This window comes from Heloderma suspectum, chromosome 4 (genome assembly GCF_057233095.1).
Source record: "Heloderma suspectum isolate Gila_16-S chromosome 4, 16-S_ref, whole genome shotgun sequence".
Lineage (NCBI taxonomy): Eukaryota > Metazoa > Chordata > Lepidosauria > Squamata > Helodermatidae > Heloderma > Heloderma suspectum.
In genome coordinates this window covers 283,649,195-283,675,014 of record NC_139461.1, presented here as the reverse complement: position 1 = coordinate 283,675,014, position 25,820 = coordinate 283,649,195, and the positions used below count along the sequence as shown (strand labels likewise).

Here is a 25,820-nt window from a genome sequence, read left to right as displayed (position 1 = left end):
CTCCCAGCTTTCCTGTAAAAAAAAAAAAAAAAGTGGGGGGGACCTCCATTTGTAAATTCTCTTTGTCATGCAAGTTAAAGTGTTTGTGAAACAAATTAGTTTTGTTTTTAATGTTTGGGTCTGCCTTGAGCCTGTGTCTGATAAATGCAGAGCTACTAGTTCAGTGATGAATACAATTTCTAATCAGTGGTGTAGTTGCAAGATTTTCTAACAGAAGTTCACTCTTCGGTCTGTTTTCTCAAGAAAATAAGTCCCTCTCAGGCAAATTTTTTTGCAGTTTTAGAAACTTGGAAGATATAGCACTATTACTTATAGGAGATAACCCCCCAGACCTGTAGCTTCTTAGATGCACTTGAAAAGGGAAGAAATGTCAGATTACTAAAATGAGTAGTGGATGAGTAGTTGGTTAGTATGATAGCAAAGATAGTATACACTTTTCAGTTTTTTTGAGTGTTCTTTAATATTTACATTCTGGTTACATTTCTCTTAACGCCAAGGTGTTTTTTTTTCTTAAAAAATGGGGGGGGGGCAGAAAAGGCATTGCACTTATACTGAATTGCAGCTGTTTGGGAAATATTTTCTTTGAATTATTGTCTCTTTTAAATCCTTTATGAGGGAGAAAGCTTCTGGTAAGATGACTTAGACTATTATGTTTAAACAGCTTGAAAACAATTCTTGTAGGGATGGAGGGCAACAAACTTGAAGACATCACTTCTAAAAAGGGTTATCCTAAGCTCTGTGTAAATTGCCCGTATGTCGATTTTGAAGACTTGCCCATCCCCCATTAGCATCAGTGTTGTGTGCTGCAGTAGTCCAAACAATGCAAAACAAGGTAGCTTTATTACCTCTGAATGTATGGATTCATTCAAAACTGCAGTAATGCAATCACATTTCTCTGCTGTTTTCTAACATTTCAAAAGTCCTCAGGTTTTTTTTTAATCTGTCAAGACCCTTCTGGATGGCTGCAATCCAGAAATATAGCCCCACATGCACAAGAGGAGCTTCCTGTTGTCAGCTGCAAACAGGAGAAGAGCTTTATATGCTTGTGGAGCTCCAGTTGCCATATATGGAACACGTATAATCTTTATGACCTGAAAAGCTTCCTTAAGTTGAGTTCTGCTCACTCTTGTTTGTCAGTCAACAAATTTAGTATGTACCAGAGATATGTGAAGCACAAACTATGGTCCTGTGTACCTCCTTGAACAGTTGAGGAAGAAAGTCTTATATTTTGATAATGTAATGAACTACCGCTAAAATGAAATGAATGGCTTCTTCTACAATTTTAGAAATCCTACCATTTTCATAGTTTTGGGACATTGGAGATTACAGTACACAATCAGGCAACAGACAAGGGCAGAAATAATTTACTGTATCTATTTCTGTCATGCCTGCAAAGAGAAGATTTACTTGTCATTTAGGATTATTTCAGTATGTTCACAAGCATGTAGATTGAAATTAGTTTAGAAGAAATACTATATACTTCATAAAAGAGTTTTGACAGACAGCTCTTAAACTTAGGACAATTGGGAATCTCATATGGATCATTACCTGCTTAACAAAAAGAAGTTGAATAGGGGAATATTGGGTTTCCCCAAGGATCTATTATGGGACTGGTATAATTTAATCATGTCCAGAATGAAGAATGGCGTAGTCTTTTTTGCAAATGACAGCAAGTTATTCAGGACAGTAAAATCTCAAGAAAAATACAAAGATTTCCCAAGGCACATACCAAGTGAGGGACTGGGTAACTGAATGTCCGGTGAGGTTCTCTGTGTGTGACTGTAAAGTGATTCACATTAGGACAGATAGTCTTAATATATTTGTAATGGCTGCAGTCATTTTAGACTCTATTTAGACAATTAATCTTGGTGCAGTAGTAAAAAGTTCACTAAAATATCAGTTGAATATGCCACAGCATTAAAAAGATAAATTCTGTGTTGGGAAAGGGATTGAAAATAGAACTGCAAGTATCCTCATCAATGCCACTACACAAATATACATGGTACCCAAAGTTAGAATATTGTGTGCAGTCCTGGTTCTCTCCATATCAAGTAGGTTGTTGTAGATCTGGAGAAGATTTAGCAAAGCAACAGAAATAATAAGAAACTTGGAGTACCTTTCTTGTGAGGAAAGGTTAAAGATGATTTCTTAAGAAAAACAGGTGATCAAAGGGAAACAGACTAGAAGTTTATACAATTATGAATGGTGTGGAGAGAAAAGAAGCTGTCAAAATAACTAGAACTTGAAGTCTAGTTGGCTTCAAAAAAAGATTAGTCAAATTCCTGGAAGAATTATGATGGCCATTATATATTATAGTTAAAAATGGGAACTTCTGGGTAGTATAATTTCAATTATTAAATTATTAATACAAGAGACAATCAAAAGGGCATGGCTATTACTCTCATGCTCTCGGTGGCTGTGTTGGGGTGTTTGTCCACAGTTTTATAACGATGGTTCATGAGGCTGTGGGTGCCAGTATTTCCCCAGCCCGATCATGCAACAGCTTTGATGTGGATATCGTGGTTCACTTTAAATCACAGTTCTTCCTTATATCCAAATCGGGGAACTCTGGCTTATAGTCATTTAATAATCCATAGTGTAGGAATGTAATAAATAAAGCCATGGATGAACATACAAACACAGATATTTTGAGCTTCCTAGAGACATCTTGCTAACTGCTTTTAATATAGGGTGCTGGGCCTTGAACGAATTCAGCAAAGCAATTTGTGTTATTACATGACCTTCAGTATTTCTACTGTGTCTTACTTGAACCTCTGTGCCTCTGTCATCTAACAATCTGTACTGTTTAGAGCTGTGCTCCAGCGGGAGGAGAATTTCTCAACCATTTCTCCCAGGTCGGGCTCCCCATTGGCAGGGCTTGTAGCACAGCTTCTTTCTTTTTTCCTAAGGGGGTTTGGGTTTTTTGAGCTGCAACAGCATCAACTGTCTTGGCAGGCTGGCCTCCAGTTTGTGTCCACTGCAATGCAGCTGGGGACAGTGTTGTCTCTAGCTCCAGGGATGAGGTGGAGTTAGTGCTCTGCCAAAATCTGTCCTCCAGTTTCCTGAAAGTTTTCTCCTCCCATGAAAGAGGCTTCCATTGTTCTTCCTCATTCAGAATGTTTTATAATTTATTTTTGTGTTTTTGAGCTTACCTAATCAAAGCTAAAGGGCCGCGGTGGCTTAGTGGTTAAGACACTGAACTGCAGACCGGAAGGTCGGCAGGACAGCAGTTTGAGACCCGAGTGCTGTGTGACGGAGTGAGCTCCCGTCTTAAGTCCCAGCTTCTGCCAACCTAGCAGTTCAAAAGCAAGAAATTGCAAGTAGATAAATAGGTACCACTTTGGCGGGAAAGGTAACAGCGTTCCGTGCACCTCGGTGTTCAGTCATGCTGGCCACATGACCACGGAAGCGTCTTTGGACAGCGCTGGCTCTTTGGCTTCGAAATGGAGATGAGCACCACACCCTAGAGTCGGACACAACTGGTTGGGGACACCTTTACCTTTTTCTTTTTTTTTTAATCAAAGCTAGCCTCCCAGGCTGCCTGCACGTCCTGATCTGAAAAGCCCATGGGAGGAATTACCTCATGGTGCCTTATACTGGGCTTTAATTGAAGTGTGGGAAGCTGAGGAGGCTACAGGTGGCCAGGGAGATAATGGTACAGTGAAAAACAGGACACTTGGGCTTACTCCTTGGCCACTTCGTAAGTAAGGTAAGAAACCCAAACCCATCCCATCAGAGTTTCTCTAACATTTCGTCACCATTGAATTTCTTTTCAAAGCAATTTCTTTTCTATCAAATTGAATGAGAATGGTTGAAAAAATGTGGGAGAAATTTTCAGCACAGCACTAGTACTGTTCCAGTTGGTGATACCTGGGCAACTTTATCAGGTACCTCTCCACCATCCTTTTTATTTTTTATTTTATTTTTTATTTTATTTCATTTCTATACCGCCCAATAGCCGAAGCTCTCTGGGCAGTTCACTGGGCTTTCCCACCTATTTCTTCTAGTAATGACACTTCTCTAATACTTGCTTCTCGCCTAGAACCCTATCTTCAGTAGCGATTATCATTCAATTTTCTAGTTGTGCCTGTAACTTGAAACCTATTGGTTTGGAAGAAATGTCAATAGAGGTTGTATTTCATAGAATAGGAGGGTTGGAAGGGGCCTATAAGACCATCGAATCCAACCCCCTGCTCAATGCAGGAATCTAAGTCAAAGCATCCCTGACAGATGGCTGTCAATCAGGATTTATAGCTAGATTTTATACTACAGATGCTTTAAAAATGTTTCTACAGCAACTTCTAGGCACTTCATAAATAATAACAAATAATCGTCATCTGGTTTCCATGGAAAACCTGTACATTCAGCCTCACAAGGCTTCATTCTATGTCAGGATTCGCTAAGGCAATTCTGCCTTAGTAAATAAGATAGTCTTTTCTACGAGTCAGGCTTAAAAACTGGTTTAGTTTTGTTTTATCTTTAAAAATAAATTGCATATGCTAAATGGTACTTTTAAAACCTGTTTTCAGAATAGGCTTTAGGATACACAGTTCCCATAATGCCTTGAATATTATCTCTTAGAAGTCTGTATTTTTCCAGTTTCAAATGGCCATTTAGTAAACCATAAAGCAACTCCTGTGGCTTCTCTCCTTCTACCACTGTTTTTGGACTGAACATTGTAGTAGTGAAATGTGAAAATGCAATTTTCTACCTATGTTAATTAAAAAAGAATATTTGAACAGGTCATAAGCATATTACCTGACGTAGAGCCTACCGCCACCCCAAACCCACGTGTTAATTTATCTTGCCAGGACTTCTGAAACATACCAAAAGACCTTGTCTTGAGCATTTCTTATACGTCTTTATTTTACTACCACTCAGAACTATAAATACTTCAGAGCCTAATCAGTAGGTAGTGTAGATTCTCTCTTGCAGAGGGGGCTTCAGGATCTTAGTCCAGCTCATAACTGTTCCACCCTCCCCCCTTCCTATCACCACTGCACCATGAGTATGCATAGGAGGAGGCAATCTAAGTAATTGTATGAGCTTGATGTGTTCTCCAGTGAGCTTTAGATGAAAGCATTAACTCCACTTTGCAAATGGTAATAGCACCACTCTAGCAACAGAAGGAGATGTGGATCAGGCTGCTAGTTGCCTGTCCCCTCTCCCCCTACCACTTTTAAGTCACAGTATGTAAACTACAACATGAACATAATATCTCTTTACTGTTACAGCTTGGCTGAAGAAGAAATAAAGGCAGAGCAGGAGGTGGTGGAAGGAATGGATATCTCCACTCGATCCAAAGGTGAGTGAAAGCAATGTTATCTTTGTCACTCAGAGCATAGCAGGTATTAAACTAACATTGCTTCAGCTTCTCCCTATCTTATTTCCTGAAGTTCATAAAAATGATAGTGAAAATGTACAGGATGATGACGTGGAACTTTTGACACCAGTGTGAGCTATGCTTGCATTTCTGTTAGTATGTTTTGTACAAGTTCCATTCTTTTGGTTCTTGCTCAAATGGTTACTAGTTCTGATTAGGCTACTAATCTTATTCGATCATGTGTCTCAAAGAAAAACATTGACAAAGTCTCCGTCCATCCTGAGGCAAAACTTCAATTTTATCTTTGCTTTTATCTTTTCTTCACATGTTCTGTAAATTGCCATCATGTTGCTTCTCCCACTGCTAAAAATCTAGCCTCTCTTCCCTATCCCCTTAGCTAAAATTCCATCAGCCCCAATGGTCAGGAATTCTGGGAGTTGTGGTCCAAAATATCTGGATGGTACCAGGTTGGGGAAGGCTGGTCTAGAAGGCTTGTCTAGAACTATGCTGCCAAAATCATTAAGTTCTCTCAGTGTTCATACCACATGACAGACTTCCTCAGATCCTTCCTCTGGCTCCACATTTAGTACAAATTACTTGTTCCTGCTTTTAAGCTCTGTATGAGCTTCCCCCACGAATCATCGTGATCTCCTATCCCAATAAAACCCTGGCCATGAGTTTCACTCCCCTGAGCTGCTTGAAGGTCCCTTGTTCTCATTAAAGTCTCTATACATTAGCCATTGCTTCCTCTTTGCTAGAACTACCTCCAAGGACACCTATGTGGCGTTGCTTCTCTTCTAGAAAAGCTCAGCTCTAAAGCCTGCCTATTGCATGAAGCCTTTGATTTAACCAGTAATCATTAATCTCCAACCAGAATGAAGTGTAACTCCCTCTGACTACATTTGCTCAGCTACATCCTTTCTTCTGTTCTTCTTCTTCCCACCCCACCACAGTCTATTATGTGTGTGTTCCTCAGGACAGGGGCCTCTCTTTTGTTTAGGTTAACCTTACCCTGTAAATCAGTATGTCCACTCATAGTGATGATAATAATAATAAAAAAACTTAATGTACATAACAGTCTTTCTATGCCTCTCTGTGGGAGAGGGAGGAGAAGACATCCACCATCTCTCTGTTCTACAAACCATGGCTAGCCAGACTGACTCTGTCGGCCTCTCCTTTTTTGCATTGGGGATCATGGCTCCACGACTGGCACTGCAGGAAGCAGAATGCAGTATGAATCCCTTTTCAAGTTTGCTCTTTCAGTGTCCTGTTCACCCTTTGCACAGAGTAGTGGACTTTGCTCTTCGGTTATAAACTATTGATTTCAGCTAGTTCCATGGTGGAGTACATATTGTTCTAACACTATTTATCCAAAGAATTTTTGAGAAGGGTCACCTAAAGCCCCTCCATCTGGCAAATCAGTGCATCTTTACAACAACTCTGACAGGCCAGAGTTATTAGCCTCATTGTCAGATAGCGGTGCTATGGCTGAGAGGCTTTGACCTGGTTCATATGAATGAGGTGGTGTTAACAAGCTATGATGAGCTGGTAATCCTGCTGTGCATGGAGGTCAGATTTCCCTAATTACCCTTTCTGGCATGGCTCACCATGTTGTCTGAATCTGGGTGGCATGGCTTGTTTGAGGGGGCTGCAATCCTCAAATAACCCCTGGACTGTTGTTGGGTTACTTGAGGGTATGCTCCCCCCCCCCAGAAGCCGTGCCATGTGGGTTTGGATGACATAGCAAGCCGCGCCAGCGAGGATAACTAGGAAAATTTGGCCAGGATGCGACCAGCATCATGGCTTATTTCCCTTGCTGCGATTGTGCAAACCGGCTCAGTGGCTTGACAATGGTTTAGTGAGTTTATAGGCATGAGGAGAGCTAAACTGGAGACTTTGTGGCTCACACTCTTAGCTGGTACATTATACCATACAGCTTATTGTGAGCAGCGCTTGGTTTGTTATGCAGGTGGTAATGTGAAAATTAAAGTTCCCATCTTTTCTAAGTTTAAATAGTTCCAAAACTCATATGCTACGACTTTAAAAGATTCAGTATGAATAAAAGTGCAGAAAGTGCAAAATATTTGTTGTAAGCTTATTGTATTGACTTCTTGCTAATTTCCCCCTCTCCCCACAATTACTCATAATTTTCATGTTAACAGAAGATCATCTTGGAGTGCTAGGGTACTGTTTACAGTCTCCTACAAGCAGATTATTTAGCTGGAATCCAAGGCTTTGGATAAATGAGTAGCGACACTACAAAGAGAATTGCATTTTATTTCTGTTACTTATATAGACCATTATTTTGTATAGTTAAAAAAATGCATTGGCCCCCTCTTGAAAGGATATTACAAACAAAATGGATATGGCAAACAGGAAATGAAAAGATAAGATGAAAGGGAGTTTTTTAAAGTACTTATTTGGAATAAACTCTTATGTACTTGTATTTTACCTTCCCACTATTCACAGTAGCAGGAGATGCAGTTGCACGTAAAGAGTTTCCCAAAATCTGCTTCAGATTCTCATGGATGCATGCACCTGAATGGATTATCCATGCAGTATGCTTTCAGAGGATATTGTGAGCCGAGACTGGATTCTTGGACTGTTGTTTAAAGAATGTTTGCAGATTTGTTGTCAGCAAATTGTACAGATGGTCCATTCCTACTGCTGAAATTTAACATTTTATTTAGCACAGACTGTGTACTAGGCATTGTACAGAACATAAAAGTGTTTTGTTCCTTGTCTAGAGAACTTACTGTCCAGATGCACCAGAACTGAGGTGGACGAAAAGGCAAGAGACTGGCAGAAGAAGTGAGGTGGGATGGTGGGGGAGGAAATTAAGAGTCATTTGGCTAGAGTGCTTTGGGACAGGTTTTGCTGAAGCAGTCAGTCTTGAGGAAAGAGTTAGACGAGAAGAGACCTGATAAATGAAAAGGAAGAGGCTGGTCCATACATACGGGATTGTGTGGTAAATTGGAATGAAGAGATCAGATGTATTTTGGTCCATGCCAGTTTCATAATGATATTCATGAATGTGTTCATTCATTGCATCCCGTTTCCACATTAATTTGTGTTGTGGGTTTTTTTAATCCACATGAACATTTGTACACATTTTATGGTAAAATATGCATTTTTTGCACACAAATGCATTTTTAATCCGAAAACTGCATCATAAATTCAGAGAAGTATAGAATAGGCTAGTAGCAGAAGCATTTGTAGAGAGAACGAGGAGAGAAATGAGGAGAAGGGGTGGGAAACTTGGTTTTATATCTGTGCACACTCGTGAGTCACTTACATGGGTTCAAAATGTTGTTATAATTATCCTCAGCTTGCCATTTCCCATGCATAGGAACCTTAAGAAGGTTTAAGTCTTGTGAAGAGACTGACACATTAGTGAGCTGGGCTTGGTTTACCTACCTTGAATTGCTCATGTTATGTTGTAGCATAAGAAAGGAGAAAGTTTTGCTTATTAGCAGAGTAATGAAGCAGTGGATATCCTTTCCTGTATCTGCAGAATCCCAGACCTTGCCATCAGGGTGCTGAATTGTTATAGAAATAAGAGATCACAATTCCTTCTGCATCTGATGCAAAGGACATCTGTGTGCTTCTATGCCCTACAGCAGCAGAAGAGATGAGGTTTCATCTATTCTACTATTTTTCGTAAGGAAGATAGAAGCAAAGATAGGACAATACAAGTTTATTGTACTGGCTTCTAGTCTGTTCCCGGGCCCAATTCAATTCACCTGGTACCTACCCTGTTATCTTCTCAGCACCAGGTGAAGACCTTTCTTTTATATATAAAATTACATTGTTTTTCCCATGCTGGCTGTTGCTTTTATATTGTATTTTGTTCTTTATGTAATCTGCCCAGAGAACTTTGATTACTGGGTGGACAAAAATGTATTTAATTAAACAAACAAGCCGTTTTTACTGCCACAGTGACCCTTCTTGAATCCTAATTTGCTGTCTTCAGGGCTGAAGACTGTCTACAGGGGTTAGTTGGGCTGTTTTCCTCAGAGCTTGAAGACAAGCCCAGGTGTGCTTTGCAATGTTTGTCCTTCGTGTTTCAGCCTCAGATTTCTCTTACCAGATAATTATCTACAAGGTTAAGAGAGAATTCTGGAGGTGCAGCTGGAGAGGGTGGATTTTCCATTTTTTGCTTTGACCTTGAGTTGCTTTAAATGCATATCCCTCTTGCCTTTGTTGGATTATTCTTTTGAGGAGGGGATAAAGTAAATATGTTCTATTAACCAGGACTTTGGCGAGCCCATGGGCAAATTTGGAAATTTGAGTTAACTGTTGTGGGCACCACCACAAAATGGCCTTCAGGGGAGCTGGGATATTCACAAAGGGCAAGTAATCTGCCCAAGAAACTCAGTACAAACCAGAGGTTAGGTCTGATGCCCAAATGCCAAACCACATATTTGACCCCATATGGGACAACACAATTTCACAGAAGGCAAGCCAGTTATTTTCCCCAAACCACCTCTAAATTAATTCTTCTAAAATTAATTTATTCCAAACAATTAATAGGAGAATCACCCACAAATCAACTTCCCAAATCCATTCCTATTTGTTTAACTCTCAGGCCACAAATTTCTCCTCTTCCAGCCAACTGACATTCCACCCTCAAATCTCCTTGGGCATGTTTGCACATAACAGGAGTAAATTCTGGGTTAATAACTGTGGGTTATTTGTGGGTTAATAGACCCAAAGGAAACCTAAGAACTAATCATAGGTTAACTTTTGATTGTTTAACCCATGAATAACCTATAGTATCTGGGTTCACATGTCACATAGCCAGCTACAATCAGGCCGATCGGGGGTTGCGTATTCAAAACAGCAGCAGCATACGAACTGGGAAATCATGGGTTAATTAACCTACAACTTGCTGCCCTTATGTGTGAACTGAGTCATTGCCCAGATAGCCAACCACACATGCACATCCACACACTTTCTCGAGTCTAGATTGTCAGCGCACACTCTCTCTCTTTCACATATATATATACACACACACACACACCATGCATGCACACAAACACATTCATATACACATGCACACCTCCTTTCTTCTTTCCCCCACCTTCTTTTTCCCTGCTTCCTTCCTGATCCCAGTTGCTCCTGTTGCATTCCACAAGCCTGTTGCATTCCCTGCCTCCCCATTTGCTCTCTAGCTCCTATTGTTGGACCCACAATCCTCTGCAGTCCTCCTCCTAGTAGCCTATCATGGGCTGGTGGGCATGGGTTTCTTCTTCTTTTCCTTTCTTGCTTTTAAATAAACTTTTTCCAGGGCAGCTGGTCATCCTGCAAAGCGCAACACTGACCAAGGCTCCAGCCGCCCTGCTATCTTAATTTCTTCAGAGTGCTTCTGGCATCATATGGCACTTCGCGGCTGGAGTCTGAGTCAGTGCTGTACTTCACAGGGCACCCAGCCACCCAGAAGAGATTTTTTTTTTTAAGTTTTTCTAAGGTGGGAGCGGGCATGGACGCTGTGGGGGAGGGGGCATGGACACTGTCCAGCCTCATCTTGAACGCCTCCAGTGTGGGAGAGCCTACTACCTCCCTAGGTAATTGGTTCCATTGTCATATTGGTCTAACACTCAGGAAGTTTTTCCTGATGTTCAGCCGGAATCTGGCTTCTTGTAACTTGAGCCCATTATTCCGTGTCCTGCACTCTGGGATAATCGAGAAGAGATCCTGGCCTTCCTCTCTGTGACAACCTTTCAAGTACTTGAAGAGCGCTATCATATCTCCCCTCAGTCTTCCCTTCTCAAGCCTAAACATGCCCAGTTCTTTCAGTCTCTCATAGGGCTTTGTTTCCAGTCCCCGATCATCTTTGTTGCCCTCCTCTGAACCCTCTTGACTTTGTCTGCATCCTTGTTAAAGTGTGGTGCCCAGAACTGGACACAGTACCCCAGATGAGGCCTAACCAGTGCTGAGTAGAGAGGAACTTGTACTTCCCGGGATTTGGAAGCTATGCTTCTATGAATGTAACCCAAAAGAGCATTTGCCTTTTTTGCAGCCACATCACATTGTTTCATATTTAGCTTGCGATCTACAACAATTCCAAGATCCTTCTCGCTTGTAGTGTTGTTGAGCCATGTATCCCCCATCTTGTAACTGTGCATTTGGTTTCTTTTTCCTAGGTGCAGAACTTGGCATTTATCCCTATTCAATGGCATTCTGTTTTCTGCCTAGCGCTCCAGTCTATCAAGATCACTTTGAATTTTGTTTCAGTCTTTGAAAGTATTAGTTATCCCGCCCAATTTTGTGCCATCTGCAAATCTGATCAGCATTCCCTGCACCACCACCTCCAATTCATTAACAAAAATGTTGAAGAGCACTGGGCCCAGGACTGAGCCCTGTGGTACCCCACTCGTTACCTCTCCCCAGTTTGAGAAGGTCCCATTGATAAACACTCTTTGAGTCCGATTCTGTAGCCAACTGTGGATCCACTGGATCGTTGTTTCATCTAGCCCACTTTGAGCTAGTTTGCTCATCAGGATATCATGGGGCACTTTGTCGAAAGCTTTGCTGAAGTTGAGGTATATGATGTCTACTGCATTCCCATGGTCCACAAGGGAGGTTACTTGATCAAAAAAAGGGATCAGATTCGTCTGTCAGGATTTGTTCTTGACAAATCCATGTTGGCTTTGAGTAATCACTGCATTGTTTTCAAGGTGCTTACAGATGGATTGCTTTATCATCTGCTCCAGAATTTTCCCAGGGATTGATGTCAGACTGACTGGTCTGTAGTTCCCAGGTTCCTCCTTTTTACCCTTTTTTGAAGATAGGGACAACATTAGCCCTCCTCCAGTCATCTGGCACTTCCCCCGTCCTCCATGATATCTCAAAGAGAATAGACAGTGGTTCTGAGAGTTCTTCTGCCAGTTCCTTTATTACTCTCAGATGAAGTTCATCTGGCCCTGGAGATTTGAACTCATTCAAAGTAATGAGTCCCAAACAAAGAGTAAAGAGTTTGTTGATGAATCCTCTTTCTAGTTTGGAATGGTATTCAGTAGTTGCTGTCCCTTATATATATTTACCTTTTTGCCCCTTTGTCTGCAGTGAGTTTGTATTATGTGAGCAGAGGACCATGTGTTACCTTCTGAGGTGGGGTTCCCTATCTACATGAGTTATGTAAGGAGTAGAGACAGGGTAGGCAAAACTGGTGCCCACTGGCACCCCAAGCATAGCTGAAAGTATATAGGAAAGACATTGTTGAAAGCTGGAAAGAAGCTCCCATAGAGTGTGGAACTGGCTTTTATCTCTTAATTAACATAAATCTGAACCTCTGACAAGGGGCTAAGCAAAACAAGTTTGGGAATGCTGTTTCTGTGACATGCAAGGTGAGAGCAGTGCACCATTTGGCTCATTATATTGAATTAAGCAATTGTGTGCGAAAGAATTTGGAAGCCAATGTGAGAGAAGGAGGAGATGGCAAAGTTTGCAGTTCACCTTCCTGTCTGCTGCCTTTTTACCTCACTGGACAGTTTGCTTCAAAAGCCTCTGTGAGGAGGGAGAGGGATCAGACATCTCCAAGCACCCTGTCTGCATCCTCAAACTGCAGTAACTGACATTCATCCATGGAAGGGTGATCAGAGTTCTTTAGGATCATTCAGGAGTAAAGCTAGTTACCTCTGGCTGGAGATGAAGTGCATCTGGGGAGAGAGACAAACCAAGTAGAAGGAGTGGTGCAGGTCAGTGTAGGAGTTAGCCAGAAGTGTTAGCAGGTCATGGAAGTTATGGGAACCAGGTGGATAAGCCCACTGAGATTTCTAAGTGAAAAGGGAGTAGGTGTTAAGGTTTCCTAAAATTTTCAAAAGACTATGCTATACTCCCTTGCTGAAGTGAGCTGGATTGTATACAGGGGCACTGTACTTGGTAATATTCTGATCAGTTATTTTTGTGGGAGAACAGATGTAAATCTCAGAATAATTCACAGTGTTTATTAACTATTGCTTAATATTCCAGCGGTGATTAAATTAGGTTTTTAAAGCTGACCTATCACTGGAAGTTTAAAATTCTACCTTGATTGTAGTGTCTGATTTCAAAAGTACACGAGGAAGCTGTGTCTCTCTTGTATCTTTGCTCACTATAACAATCTTGAATTTACACACTTATCTGTTAGCCAGAGGTGATCAGGAATTGCATGCAGACAAGTGCATGGAATTCCTTGCTGCTGAGTGAACAGACTAATGGAGAAGGAATGGAGTGCCCTCTCTCCTCTGTGACCAGCATAGAAAGCAAGCAGGATGCTGGAGGAGGGGAGTCCCTGCTTCCAACTCCAGCATGTAAATGCAGCCCTAGCAATCTAGTAAAAACATTTGCAGGCTAGTAATTTTGGGGAGATTATTTTTAAACCTGCACTATGGGCTGTGTCATTCAATTATATTTCTATTCATGTTCTTGAATGTAGTTGCTGTTGAACTGCCTAGAAGTTAGATAGTGAAAGGATAGATTTCTAAATATCTTCATTTTAAACTTTTTGTACATGAAAACACATGAATAAACACACTTTCATACATATTGCAAGAAAGAATGCCTTGTTTTGCTTTTATATTTGTGCTTGGTTACATTTCATAGATAAGTCAACTTTCTCATGCATATTTTGAATACAACTATGAAATGACTCGTGGAATTTTTTTTTCCAGAACAGCAAGTAGGCAGTGGATTTTGTGTGCTGTCATGTGATGCTAAAATAGCTTCATTCCAAAAAGATGGAGAGATTTTATCGTCATATTAATTATTTGAAAATGCATTAACATGAGCAAAGGAAGTTGTTGCTCTTGAACTGGCACTGGCACTTAATGACTGTCATTGAAGCAGTGGTCCACAGTTTTTGCCTGACCTTGGTAATCAAGCCAAAATTTGTGGTGGCTAGGACCCTAACCTTTCCCTTGCCACTTACTTTGTGCTGAGCCTGGGTGTGTGAGGTCAGGGACGATGCCCTGCCTCCCTCCCCAGTCCAAGCTTGGAACTGGAAGTGCTTTTCAGAAGCTTGCTGATTTTGCCAAGGTGCTCCAGCTGCCTTGGCAACGCAGCAGCTGTGGAAGGCCCCCTCTCCTCTTCTAGAGCAGAAAAGGGGAGGTGCTTTGGCCCAGCACAGCTGAGGTACTCTGGGCACCTCTGCACAGCAGCAGCCAAACACTCAACCTTCTTTACAACCTTAGAGCTGGGAAGGGGGCAAGAATTTCCATGCAACTGCCTGAAGGATGCCTGCTCATCTGTGCATGTTCAAGGTGGGAGGAAGGTTGGGGTTTGTCACACTTGCCAGATGTCAGTGAAACATTCACCATGAAGAACAAAAATGTACAAGACTTTATGTAGGGTTTATACAGCCTATCTTTTCTTTTTTAAAAAATGAAGAGATATCCCCCCCCCCCCCCGAGCAGTATACTTTCTGAGTTCTGGGTCTGCAGCAGTAGTATTTAAACTATATTACATAATATAAAGCGGTAAAAATCACGTAGGGATTTTATTATATTAAGAGGTATACTCCTATTACTAATAAATAGACAATAATAGTACTGGATCTCCCGTTCAATCTCTGCCACTTGAGGAGCACCATAGTCTTTTTACATAGTACTTTTTAGCTACTATGTCCCAATTCTGTACAGTCCAAAAGAGCTAGGTGAAAATGAGTGGTATGGGGGTCTCTCTTGGAAATTAGCAGACTGTGGATAATTGTATTAGGACAAATACTCTATTTTACACTGTCTTCCAATATGTAAGCCAGTCATCCCAACCTGTTATCCTTCATATATTTTGGACTTCAACTCCCATTAGCCCCAGGTACCTTGGTCAATGGTCAGGAATGCTTGTAGTCCAAAACATCTGGAGGACACCAGGTTGAGGAAGGCTGATGTAAGCATTTTAATGTAATTCATAAAACTGTTGAACTCATCGATCCATGTCTATGCCAATGCTATAACGTTTTGTTTCCTTTACATCTTAAATAATTTTTAATTTCTGTCTGCCTTTTTTTCACCAATGTTGATCTGAAAAGAAAGGGATTATGTAGAATTAATGTGCCTGTCTTTTACTTTCATTTCTCTGCTTGTTGGGCTGATACCAAGTAGTAGCCTATGTATTAGAAACAGACTAGGTCAAAATATGCTAATCCAGTTATATTAATGCTGAAGATAATTAGAACAAAATCATATGATTTATTATAACCTTCAGGATATGTTCCCATGGATTGAGTATTTCAGGATGGCTACCACAGGTTTAAACAATCATATAATAATGTATGTGGATCCTGGACTCCGTGGGGCAATATCAATTGTATGTGTAAATTTCTTTGCAGTTATTAACACTGTATGAATTGGGCACATTTGAGGATAATCCTCTCTCAAAATTAGAAATGAAGGGTATATTCACACGTATTCTTAACGAAGGACCAGCTTGGGCTGAATCCATTTTTATTAACATTGTGTATTTGCTGTAGATCTGGTTTTTCACATGCTTCTTTTTTAATTGCACTGAATGATGGGAAGCTGTCCCATGCCCCCTAGTGGACTATTTTTACAGGGCCATGTGTTCACAGGCACACTGGCCATTAATTTTTGTCTAGAGCGGAGGAACAAATTGTCTACAGCAGGACTTCTGCATTTGCTTCCTAGGGTAGAAACACTTGAGCAGATATGCAAATATACGGATTCTCCTGAGAAAGGATCCTAGATAAAGCACTACATATTCCATGTGAACATCACCAGAATTTTACTTGGAGTAATTTACCTGTGCCTTAGGAAAGGCTACATCATAGAATCATAGGGTTGGAAGGGGCCTACAAGACCATCAAGTCCAACCTCCTGCTCAGTGCAGGAAACCTGATTCCCAGGCGGTCTCCCATCCAAGTAGCAACCAGGGTTGACCCTGCTTAGTTTCTGAGACATGCTCAGGCTGATTCACACAGCTGCTTTTCTGTTTGTTTTGTCTGTCAGAATTGAATGTGCCTGTGCCAAATGAGCCATGTGAATCTGGTTTAAGCTATTCAGCAAGAGTAGAAGCTGATGGCTTGCAGGCAATGAGCAGTGCTTATTTTTCAGGACAGGTAATCATGGGTGCACTGCTCTTAAATACCGTAAAATAAGACACATGTCTTTCATACTGGATGGTGTACATGTACATGATTTCCCTTATAAATAAGTTATATCAGTATAGGGAAATTGTCATATGAAGAAGAATTTGGGAAGCTGTATGACAGTGACATGAGTGTGTATTTATATATATTTAGGATACAATTGTATGCATGCTAAGACAGAAAAAAGTTCTACGGTTTCCAGCATGCTCCAGCCACTATGGCTCGCTGGAGCAATGCTGGGAGTTGTAGGACTTCTTTCTGTCTAAACATGCATAGGATTGTGCCCTTGAGGTAGCTAGAGAGCTTTGGCTATTGGGTGGTATAGAAATAAATACTCTCAATGCCTGTCACAAATCTTGCATTCTACATTGGATTAATAATGGGTTATTTTTCTCTGGGCATCTAAATAGTATGCAATCTAAAATTCATGTTGGTTCCAAAGGCATGTTTTGTGTTAGCTGTAGAATGCTTGCTAAATTATTTCATGGTCATGCATAATACCTCATAGTCATGCATGATCACTTCATGGTCTTGCATCATCAGAGTGAATGAATGAAGTCATTCAGGTCTTGACTGAAGTTCAGTCACTTCATCTTCTTAGCACTTTCCTTACACTGTTGACTTCTCACAATTGTGACCAGCAGTGATGCTTGGATTGTATGTATTCCTTTCAGAATACCTGTGACCAAATGTACAGTTACATAAAAAAAACACAACCCTAGACCTCCCATGGTGTGTAATAAATTATCGCTTGGCTTCAGTTTCATACTTTCTTGTCTTGGCTGAATCCTCATGGCTTGCCGGTGACAACTGTGTAGTTGATGAATAGATAGCTAGATGCTAATTGTGAAACATATTTGAATATGATGTTTGATACTTGCTGGATATATCTTAAATATATTTAAAAATTGTGGTAAGGAGCAATAGTAGAATTCTTCAGAATACAAGTAAAACCTGTCTTGGTGTCAATGTCTTCATGGCTTTGTCTTTACTGCATTTTATCTAAATTAGTATGTTCTGTTCAGTATAATAATAAAAAGTAATAGTACAATTTTAATAATATGCCATTGGTTCTTAATGTTGCTATAATATATACATGTATATATTTTAGATCCTGGTTCTGCTGAACGTACAGCACAAAAAAGGAAGTTTCCGAGTCCTCCACACTCTTCCAATGGTCACTCTCCGGAAGACTCATCAACAAGCCCTATTAAAAAGAAAAAGAAACCTGGCTTATTGAACAGTAACAATAAAGAGCAGGTAATAGAAGTCGTAGATCTGATGCAATGTTGTATTTGAAACTCATGATGATATCTAGGCACTCTACTCTTTTCTTGGTCCAGTATCTCTGCTTGTGGTAATGGTTCTCTATTGGCTATAGGGTCTGCTGAATATGGCAATTACTATTCCATTCCTAGTTTCTGCAACAATCAAGGTGTCTATGAAACTTAGAAGTGAAGTCTACTACAGAGTGGGGTTTTTTCATAAGTAACCAGACTTCTGGTTAAACAGATTCTAATGTCAAGCAATGCTTAATGCCCCTTATATTTAACAAACTCCCATCCCCCAGGCAAATACTGCCAGGGTTTAACCAACTTGAGAGAGAACCACTTAAAAACAAAACAAAGACTAAATTCACATAAGAACAGCCCTGTTGGATCAGAATAAAAGCCTATCTAGTCCAGCATCCTGCTTCCCACAGTGGCCAATCAGATCCTGCTGGGAAACCCCAAAGCAGGACATGAGGACAATAGCACCTCCTGCTTCTGTTCTCTAGCAACTGGTATTGTGAGGTATACTGCTTCTGATACTGGAGGTAGCATACAGCTATCGTATTTTATTTATTTACAATATTTATATACCACTCCATATCCAGAACAGGTTTTGGAGCAGTGAACACGAGATAAAACAGTAAAAGGATAAAAAGATTAAAACATCAGATTAAAATTACGCAATTTTTAAAAACCGAATACCAGTAAGAACTGTGACTGGTCAATTAAGGAATGCCTCCTGGAACAGTGCTGTTTTCAGGAGGCACTGTAAACAGCAGAACGTTGGTGCTTGCCTGACCTCCAGGGGCAGGGAATTCCAAAGAAAGGGGGCCGCCACACTGAAGTCTCTTCTCCTGGTGGACTCCAGTCGGGCCATAGGTCCATGTGGAACTACCAGGAGCATGCCCTCAAATTACCTCAGTGACTGGGCAGGTTGGTAAGCGAGAAGGTGCTCTCTCAGGTATTCTGGTCCCAAGTTGCTTAAGGCTTTGTGCACTAGTACTAAAACCTTAAACCTGGCCCAGTAGCAAATAGGCAGCCAGTGTAGTTCCTTCAGCAAAGGAGTGACATGCTGAAAAGGGGCAGCTCCCAACAAGAGCTGTAGACTGCTAATTACACTTTTTGCCCCCTCTTCTGTGGTATACGCCCTCATGAGAACTTAAAGTACTTGGTCATTACATTTTGTTGATACATCAGAAAGAGATCCAGTCTAGTTGGAAGCCAGGCCCCAGGACAGTAGACAAGCCACCTGGATTGGCTAAAGTGGCATTGAGCGTTCCTCCATTCTACCTGGTCTGAAGCACTGGGATACCAACTTTACTGGTGGACAGTCTTTGAGTTGGGTGGATGACATACTAACTGGGTTTGAACAATATTTTACCCATGATGAGCTGCTGCACCCACAGACGCCAAATTGAGTATGTTGTGTCATGTGAACCCAGCGAGCGTGGTTTATGTGAGGGTTAAACAACTCTCACATAACCTTAAAACAGACCCTGGGTTATGCGAGGGTTGTTTAACACTCACATAACTCATTCTTGCTGGGTTCTCATGACACACCAACCCCTGAGTGGTGTAGCATATTCAAAATGGTGGCCTCAAGTACCCCACATGCGCCACAGCCTCACCATGGATTAAATAACCTATGGTAGGTTGTGTTTTGCGAACAGCCCCACTAGATAAGACTGCCCCACTTCTACATGGAGACCCACTTGCTTGCCATCTTTTCTGTTGGTTGTTTCACAATGGAGGAAGCTGAATAACACAATGGTGGTAGTGGAAACAACAGAGTCCCTTGCCTTGCTGTCCTTATGTTGATGTTCTTCAGGAACTCTGGATATGGCCTTGAGGAACACCAGTAATCATGAATAGTGTAAGACTAGGCTTAGGCTAGTGTGAGGATAGGATCTGAAACTGCTCTGTTTGCCCTCATGCCCACTCTTTAACTATTGCTCTTTCATAATTCTTGTAATAAATGTCCAGAGTCTCCCACTCTTGCTTTTATGCCACTCCCTAAGGTAACTTTCAGGAATGCCATGCCAACAGGCTGATTGGCTCTTTCATAGGTATAGGCTGGGCAGTTCTGGAACAGTTTGCCCTAAGGGAAACACTATACTGCAGTGCTAAAGTGTAAAGTGCTGCTGACCTTCACTTGCTGAAAGATCTTATCTGGAATGTGGTGGAATCTTCCTGGATGGAGCTCTGTGATGGCAAAGACACCTTCCACACTGTTGCTCCAACTGCTACTTCGTTTTTGTATTGCTAAATTGATGCATCTAATGCACTACACCATTTACATAGTAAAGAAGTGCAGCAAGGCAATCGTACTTAGACAATTTGGAAATGGTAATATTTCTGCTAATTAGTTGGCTAAATAGTTCCAGGGAAATAAATAATCAAATTAGAAAGGATTTCCACATTATCATCCTATAAATCATTAATCATCTAAATTAAATGAAAATAGCATGTGCATTCCCCCCATAAAGTTCAATAGTGACTTTAGTTGATCCATTACTGTGGCATTTGTGGGGGAAAAGGCATATTCTGATTGGGATTTCCTGTTTTCTGTAAACTTACCTTCCCATATGTCTTTCTATACTTCAGCAGTATCGGGGGTGGGGGGCTGTTAATCACTCTTCAGTATTCCCATGATCATAGCTACCAGTTGAAAAGAATTGGAGCATCAGTGCTGCCCCAGCTTTTCAGGTAGAAATTAAACACAGTGGATACGTGGTTGCTGGCTTTAGAGGATCACCTGTATGAGCTTCATATGAGTGTTGTATTCATAACAGATGTATGTTGGAAGCTATAACCATTAAAAGCACCCTGAGTTAAGGTCAACTATAAATGAACAGTGTTTTGTTTGGGTTAGTCTTAGTCTTATTGCTGGCAAAATAAAATTGGTAAATAAATGCTTGGAAATATCAGCTTCTTTGCAAAAACTCAAACTTAGATTTCTGCTTTAAAGTATATTAAGTGCTTTATGTTTTTGCAGTCAGTCTACAAATGACTTGTCTTGCTTCTTCAATAAGCTAAAAGGAGCAGCTGTGAGTCATTCTCAAATATCAGTAGCAGATAGATAATTTTTAATATTCTAATCTTTGATAAGTAGAACTTATATTTAGGGCAGCTGAGGGGTCTTCAGATGTCTGCAAGCGAAGAGGAAGGTCTGCCACTGGAGGCATCCCTGGTGCCATGGTGGAAAGCTCTGCTGTCATCACCCACAGTGCTCCGCAGGCATAGTGTTCAAAACAGAACATTCAGTGGGGTATCATGGAGGCCTTGAATCTGCCAAACTCAAAGCCCCTTTGTTTCCCCAACACACACCAGAAGGCTGGAAAAGTACACCAGTCCTGGAGCTGGCATACTTTTCTTCCCATTAATGTCAGTTAGAGGAGGGGAAATTAAACAGACCAAACGGGAGGGTTGAAACAAAAAATCCACATACCTCTTTTGCCGTGGCCAGTACAAACTAGCAGGGCTTAGGAAGTGGTGATTTTCTACAATGGAACCTCACCACAACCCCAGGATTACTCTGTCTGGTTGTGACAAAGCTGCATGCATAGCAAAATAGCTCTTTTGGTATTTCTGATTCATGTGTTCCCTCTCTACATCCAGGGGAATACATCAGGGGGGATATTTGCTCTGCCGAACACATTATTAATAGTATTAATACTAGCATATGGTTGGTGATAACTGGACATAATGGTTGTTGTACTTTTTAAAAATAAGAATACTGTTGGTGGAACTGCAGCAGCAGCAAATAGCATGCTCTATTCTTGTTGCCTGTAATAGTCAAGTAGACTTTATCATGGGAAATCTCTCTCATATAGCAGTGTGGTTATAGCTGTTTGTTTGTTTGTTTAATATTTTTATCATGCCTTTTGATGAATCCTGCCCAAAGTAGCTGCTAACAATACAAATATATCAGAAAAATGGATCAAAACATTTTAAAATAGCAGTAAAATGATAAAATTCAAGAATAAAAAACAATAAGTAATGTAATACATAACAAAACTGCAGATAAAATATTAATAAGACCATACAAACTTTAGCAGAGTAACATGCCAGAGGAATAAAAACTATTCTTACAGGCCAGAGTCTTGCCTAAACAGGAAGGTTTTCACAAAGTGGCAAAAAGTAATCAATGAGGGGTGAATTCTCTCTAGGGTGGGCAGCCACAAAAAAATCTGCGGGCAGCCACAGAAATACCCTGTCATTTTCGCTAAGTCCAGCTCGGAAGTTGGCAGGACACATACGAGAGCCCCACTAGAGGATTTTAACAATCAGGCGGGGCCATATGGAATCAGGCGGGGCCATATGGAATCAGGCGGGGCCATATGGAATCAGGCGGGGCCATATGGAATCAGGCAGTCCTTCATATATCCTGGTCCTAAGCTGTATAATAGGGCTTTAAAAATCATATCAGCACTTTGAATTGTATTTGAAAACAAACTGGAAGCTAACATACCTGTTTTAATTAGTGAGTAGCATGATCCTAATAATATGTTCCAGTTTATAGACTGGCTGCTGCATTTTGCACCAGTCTGGACACTTTTCAGAAGCAGCCCCTAGAGAATGTTTTGATGTAACTAAGGCATGGGTTGCTGTGGCCAGATCTGACATCTCTAGGAATGGGCATAGCTGGCGCACCAACCTAACCTGTGAAATAGTACTCCTGGCCACAGGTAACTCCTGAGCGTCCAGGTTTCAAAACTGAAAAAAAGAATCTTCAGGTGACATACCTGAATCGTCAAAGGAAGTGTGACCACATCCAAAAAAAGTCTGAATTCATACTCCTAGATCAATCATTCTTCTGATCAAGAGCATCTCTTTCTTACTTGGATTAAGCCTCAGTTTGTACACTCTCAGACATCCCATCACCAACTTGAAACTAGTTCAGAACCTCAACAGCTTCCCTGGAATCAGATGGAAGGGAGAGAGATCGCTGGGGGTCATCAGAATACTGATGGCACAACACGCCAACTCTCCAAACAACCTCCCACAGTGGTTTTATGTTGATCTTAAAAAGAACAGGGAACAAGATGGAATCCTGTGAGACACCTTAGCCCAGTAGCCATGGTGACAAGCAGCAATTTCCTAGCATGACCTTCTGGAACTGACCATCCAGAAAAGACTGGTAGCGCTGTAAAACAGTGCCCCTGAATTCCAGCCTGCCCAGGCAGTCCAGGAGGTTACTGTGGCCAATGGTATCAAAAGCAACTGGAAGGACTAGCAGAATTGACAAGGATGTACTCCTCCTGTCAAGTTTCCAGCATAGATCATCTATCAGTTTGACTGAAGCTGTCTCTGTTCCATAGCTGGCCTGAAGCCAGATTGAAATGAGTCTTGATAATCCGCCTCATCCAGGAAAACCTGGAGAATTGATCACATGCTCAAGCTCCTTAACCAGGAATAGAACACTGGACATTGGCTGGAAATGATCCAACATAGTGGGGTTAAAGGAGGGTTTTTTTCAAGCAAGGTTTTACTACCACCTTTAGATGGTACAGTGCCTTCACACAAGAAAGCATTCACCAGTCCTCTGACCCAGGGCTAGTCTCACCCTGGAATCCTTAATATTCCAGGATGGAAACGGGGCAAGCACATATTTATTTATGTATTTATTTTATTTATTTCATTTCTATACTGCCCAATAGCCGAAGCACATATGTAGTAAGCCCCACCCCTTCTAGAAACCTGCCCACTTCCATAGATTATACAAACTGAAAAGTATTCTCAACAGCTGGACCAGTAGTTGCTAAATGTACATCCTGTGGACCCACACTATTTCTCTGGCATCCAAGTCGGAGCAGATCCAAGCACTTACTCTGCAAAGTGTCTCAGATGTCACTGAGTAGTCATAACTGCTACTACATAATGTCATTTTTAGTTATGCAACCATTTTGAGGTGAATTAATACAGGTAGAGTGCCTCTAGGGTAATGGCTACTGGCAAGTTGAATATGAGGAAATGCACTGGGAATTGATAAGTTTTGCAACTGGAGTGTCACTTGATAAATCGAAGCCTGAACATGCAACACACAAAAGGACCCAGAGAATAGACTAGGGTGTGACATTTATAATTTAGGAAGGGCTTGTTTACCTCAAGAAGCACGTCCAAGATGGTGAATTCAAGATTGTTGTTTTCAATAAATGCGTCTTTTAAAATGTGAGCATAAAACCCATGATGGCTAACTTGGATACAATCAGGTTATTCCATGCCTACATAGAACTCTGTAAACTCCATCTATGTTTGCCTTCCAGTAGTAGCAGTGTTTACACAGCCATTTATTTTAAGATGAAACAATGGCAACAGTAAAACTCCAAATTCTCCAGGGGCAATCTGAATTTACTTCAGTTTTTGATGGGGTAAATAGAGATTGAGATTGTGGTGATATAACCAATTGTGTAACATGTTCTCACAAGTATTAAGAAGGCTGAATGTGTATAAGAGATTACAAGTTCCTGTGCCTGTTTATTTGGTTTTCTGACTTTGGAAATATTGGGAATGTCAAGTCTCAAGCGTGGTCTTTCTGTTTTGCTGAAGGTGTACCTTGGAGGCCCAAGGAATATGGATGAGGAACATTTCTCATGCCTTAGGCCTAGTCTGCACTAGAGAATTGCTCCTAATTGGAGCAGTGGGGCCACTTTAGTTTTAGTACAAACAGTTCAGCATGTGCCCCCTACCTTTGCTTAATTTGTCAGTGCTGTATTCGGTACTTTTTAGCCATGCTGCTGCTATTCATGTTGCAATGCTTTTTTTATACTTGACCTACCACTTTTTGAATTGTACCATGTGTAGGATATTGTGATTAGTTTTGAGGTACTACACAGTTGGATAGTATATGAAGACTTCATGAAAAGATTCAAGTAGGATCATATTTCTTTTCACACTGACATGGCTCATTGTTGAACAGTTTATGCTTATAAGTGTTTACTTTTTCATAAAATATATCTTATCTAGCATATAATGGGTGTGTATCTTTGGCACACATGGACTAGTGGAATTGCAGAGATGTTGGAACCATACTTTTCTCTATTGGATTTTGCTATAAGGGGCAGTGAATCTTCAAAAAAAAAAAAATCCTTTACTGCTCCCTTTAATCTACAGAGTTGCTTTCTTTGCAAAATTATTCAAGGCAGAAAAAACTTGAAATAATGGAATTTCTAATGTAAATAAGTACATCTTCCTTTTGGCTTTTCTTGTATGTGCTTATACGTGGCGCATTGACAACATCCACTTAAAGACCAAATTATACTTTGCTTTGAAGCTCACTTCCACTAAAAAAGAATGTAGAATAAATGCTTTCTGAATCTAAGCTAGATTTCTTCAGTATGTAAGGAAGGACCAACTGCTCCTTGAGGACGGAAGGGACCTTACCTCCCACACGGAGGCATTTACCACCTCTGAGATCCAAGTCATCAACCCCCCTCTAGCAGAGATTCTTACCATGGTGGGCAAAGATCCAGAGGTCAGGTCACAAACTTTGAAACAACTTGTCCACATCCTCAGGCAGAACAAGGTGAATGTATCCAACACAAAACAATAAGATGGAGAAGCAATTACCATGAACATTGATCCTGTGATTATTGTAACAAGCGATTTTTCCTGCAGAATGTGTTGCAAAATGGTCACAGTGAATTGCAGGGTTCTTGTCAAGCAAATCCTTAACCACTCAAAAAAGCTCAGTTGACCTGCATTGCGCAGATGCAAGGATGGCAGAAAAGTGAGATCTGTTTGCTCTCATTGCTGCTATAGAGTTAGTCTTAAGAAATTATCGTACCTGCGCTTGCTAATGTTCCCCTGTTTTAAAACAAGGAATTGATTGCTCAGACTGGAGCTTGATAGATGATCCCTCACATAAACATTCCTCTATCTCTGTATCACCTGCTTGGTTATTAAGTTCAGCAGGAAAGGCCCGTTTTGAAGATGCCCTCACTTGCAGAGGCTTACTTGCTGGGCATGCGGGAAAGGGCTTTCTCCTGTGTTGCTCCCAAAGTCTGGAACACTCTCTCTTTAGAGTTAACAGCTGGTTCACACTCACTTTGTACTCAAGAAGGGGGTAAAGATCCTGTGATTATTGTGGCTTCTATGAACAAGTGATTTTTCCTCAGGAAGGGAGTCAAGATGCAACTTT

At 41.0% G+C, this 25,820-nt stretch overlaps 1 protein-coding gene across 14 annotated transcripts in view; it reads left to right on the top strand.

Annotated features, from left to right (window-relative positions):
- ZMYND8 (zinc finger MYND-type containing 8) overlaps window positions 1-25,820 on the top strand; it is a 106,617-nt gene that overhangs the window by 29,278 nt on the left and 51,519 nt on the right. For 12 of the 14 annotated variants that reach the window (XM_084854040.1, XM_084854043.1, XM_084854039.1 and 9 more), the window contains 2 exons: window positions 5,235-5,305; window positions 17,521-17,669. In XM_084854040.1, coding sequence (XP_084710166.1) covers window positions 5,235-5,305; window positions 17,521-17,669 — 220 coding nt within the window. Of the gene's footprint in view, window positions 1-5,234; window positions 5,306-8,943; window positions 9,100-17,520; window positions 17,670-25,820 lie in introns of those variants that run through there. The other 2 variants (XM_084854046.1, XM_084854045.1) reach the window with 1 other exon arrangement.